The 2,993-nt window shown below is 38.4% G+C and overlaps 1 protein-coding gene across 1 annotated transcript; it reads left to right on the top strand.

Moving 5' to 3' along the window:
- The first annotated feature begins 204 nt into the window (after window positions 1-204).
- Window positions 205-1,152, top strand: LOC145139797 (uncharacterized). The gene has a single exon (XM_079073498.1). It carries the CDS (start codon window positions 205-207, stop codon window positions 1,150-1,152), a length of 948 nt encoding a protein of 315 aa, XP_078929624.1.
- Window positions 1,153-2,993: the final 1,841 nt, after the last annotated feature.

The following is a 2,993-nucleotide window of genomic DNA, read 5'->3' as shown; positions in this document are numbered from 1 at the left end:
GGTAGTCATGAAGATAAACAGGAGATACACTGGGTAGCATGGGAAAAGGTTGTAGCTGCAAAAGATAAAGGTGGACTTGGTGTGGGATCAATTAGGGCATTAAACATTGGATTAACCGTTAAGTGGTGGTGAAGGTTGAAGAATGAGCCTAAATCACTTTGGGGTCGCACAATTGCAGGAATTCACAACCTCACTAATAAGCCCATGGAATACCTCTCAAAGAAAAGCATTTCTGGAGTATGGAATAATATAGCCAACATAAAAAAAGAAATTAATTCAAGTGGATTGTGCTTTAATGACATTTGCAGGTTGATAATTAACTCAGGAGATAAAGCAAAATTTTTGCAAGACAAATCGATTGGTAGTTATACACTAAAGTTAGAATTCCCACAACTATATCAACTTGAAGCACAGAAAAACTGTTTGGTGGCTAACAGGAGAAATACAGTCGGGTATTGCTGGAATTGGAAATCTGTTCCTGTAAATGTTGGCATGACAGATGAGTTGGAGAGGTTAACTGGAATTCTTGATCAATTCCATCCTCGTTCTGGTCTAGACAAATGGATATGTCCTCTTGATCCTGATGGTGATTATGAGGTGAAATTCCTAAGGCGATACATTGACCGCTCTCTCATGGTATTACCTACTTATTCTCACATTAGATGGTGTAAAATGATCCCCATAAAAGTCACATGCTTTGTATGGAGGGCTGTGCAAGGGAGGATACCTGCCACAGTAGAGTTAAGAAACAGGGGCATCTCGATAGATACTACTTTATGTGAAGCTTGCATTGGAATGGAGGAGAGTGTCGTACATATCTTGTTTAGCTGTCCCTTTGCAGGAGAAGTTCGAAATATGGTGCTTAATTGGTGTGGTATGGATAATAATGAGACACATAGCATAATGGATCTTATCCATTCTATGGCTTCCCATGGAAGATGTCCGAAGGAAAAAGGCTGTTATACATCGATCTGCTACGGTATGATATGGGCAATTTGGAGAGCCAGAAATGATCGAATTTTTAAAGGGTACTTCACTTCTCCTTCACGGGTGGTAGACGGAATCAAATCCATGGTGTATCTGTGGGCAAAACATAGGAGTAAAGGTGTTCATAGTTCATGGGAAGAGTGGTGCTCTAGCCCTGTTTTGTAATTTGTATTTGTTTTGTACTTGACTGTAATGTTCGCTCCTTCTCCTAGCTGCTTGCTTGGTGTTGGTTCTTTTTATTAATGGTTGTTTCCAAAAAAAAAACTTGTATAAGATGAGTTTATAATGTTAAACGATAAAACATAAATATACTTCGTTTTTAATGATAAAAAACAAAATGAGTTTGCAATTGTAACACTTAAGATTTAATTATATTTCCCATGAGAAATTAAATATCCTCCTACTTTTTGTTCCTAAAAATCTTCCTACCCAATTAAATGATGACATGTGTTACATTTAATGCTCATTTAATGATATTTAAGTACAATAAAATGACACATGTAATCATTTAACTGAGTAGGAAGATTTGTAGAAACAAAAGTAGGAGGATATTTAATTTCTCAAAATATAAACACTGTTTTGTTTGTTCTTTTCTAATACTTTCCTTTTTATTAATTTAGTTAAAATAGATAGTTGAAAATTAGACACATTATTAAACGAAAAATATCCGTCAATATAATAATGAATTTCTATATCTATGAATATCCACGAGAGTCACGAACATCAAGAATCATCATGAATCTTTTTAATTATGGAAATATAATTAAATTTCATTAAATGAACATTAAATGTTTCACATGTCACCATTTAATTGGGTAGGATGATATGTAGGAACAAAAGGTAAGAGGATACTTAATTTCTCTTATTACTAGGTTAATACCTGTCACACCCCGGAACCGGGACAGCGGAAACGTCCGGGGGCGGGTGACTTCATCTTGTAATATCATAATAGTTTATTATAAATGAGACAAGCAACCAAACATCATACATTCAGATACAAACATGCATTGTTTACATCTTTGTGTTTGTTCATGAAATTACATCCCAAAAATAATACAATGTATGACATTCCAAAAATACAACAATCATCTAAATATCCATAGCTGCAAACCTGCTTACTGAGTCCCTGAGAATACAAGTCGTTTTGAAAAGCGTCATGTAACACCCGGTTTCAGATTTGCCTTATTAATTGGGGTTGCAGCTCAATCATTAGTTGTCATGGGGATTAGAGCTTTGGGAAAGGGAGGATTTAGCCCATTTCGGATGTAGTTGATATGATTCAAGTGACCCATATATTCGATTGTGTCTTCGGGAGCCAAGGGTATGACTGTAAATTGATATCTCGGCATGTTATGCATTTTAGGCTTTATTCGGAAGGTTTTAAGGCTCGGGTGTGATGCTAGGAGCATAGGGTTTTCTCGCCACCTTTTGTTGATATAAGGTTCGTTGGAAACGGACTTAGGACGAGTGAGTTATGACACTTTGAAGGTTTTGGCAGAATTAGCCCCTAATGGAAAGATTTGGCGGATCAGTCCCATCCATGCAAGGAGGCATGCACGTGGCTGGCTGGGTACGCCCAGCGTAAGCTGGGGTACACCCAACGTATAAAAGAGTATTGTCGTGGATGGTTCTTGAGTACGCCGGGCGTACAAGGAGGTACGCAGGGCGTACTTCCTTCAGACCAAAACCCTAATTCCTCTACTTGTGCCCTATATAAGCCACATTATATCCTTCCCTGGGTCATTTCAGATCATCCTCCACCCCTTTTCACGACCATGAAACCCTAAATGACCTTGGATGAAGCTTGGAGCTTGAGAGAAGACTTTTAGTGTGTGTGAGTGTAACGCCCCGATTCTCAGGTACTGATTTCTGATATAAGATTTTTCTTGATTACAAGGTCTACTCGACGAGTTGGTTGTCCGACTCGTCGAGTAGCAACGGGTTGGTCCACGTGTTTAAGTGACCTACTCGCCGAGTCCAAGTAGGGACTCGACGAGTAGGAGCTG

The sequence above is a fragment of the Lactuca virosa genome, chromosome 9 (genome assembly GCF_052849685.1).
Source record: "Lactuca virosa cultivar CGN04683 chromosome 9, Lactuca_virosa_CGN04683_v6, whole genome shotgun sequence".
Lineage (NCBI taxonomy): Eukaryota > Viridiplantae > Streptophyta > Magnoliopsida > Asterales > Asteraceae > Lactuca > Lactuca virosa.
Note: the sequence above shows the minus strand (reverse complement) of the source record. Positions and strands in the feature narration are given on the sequence as shown.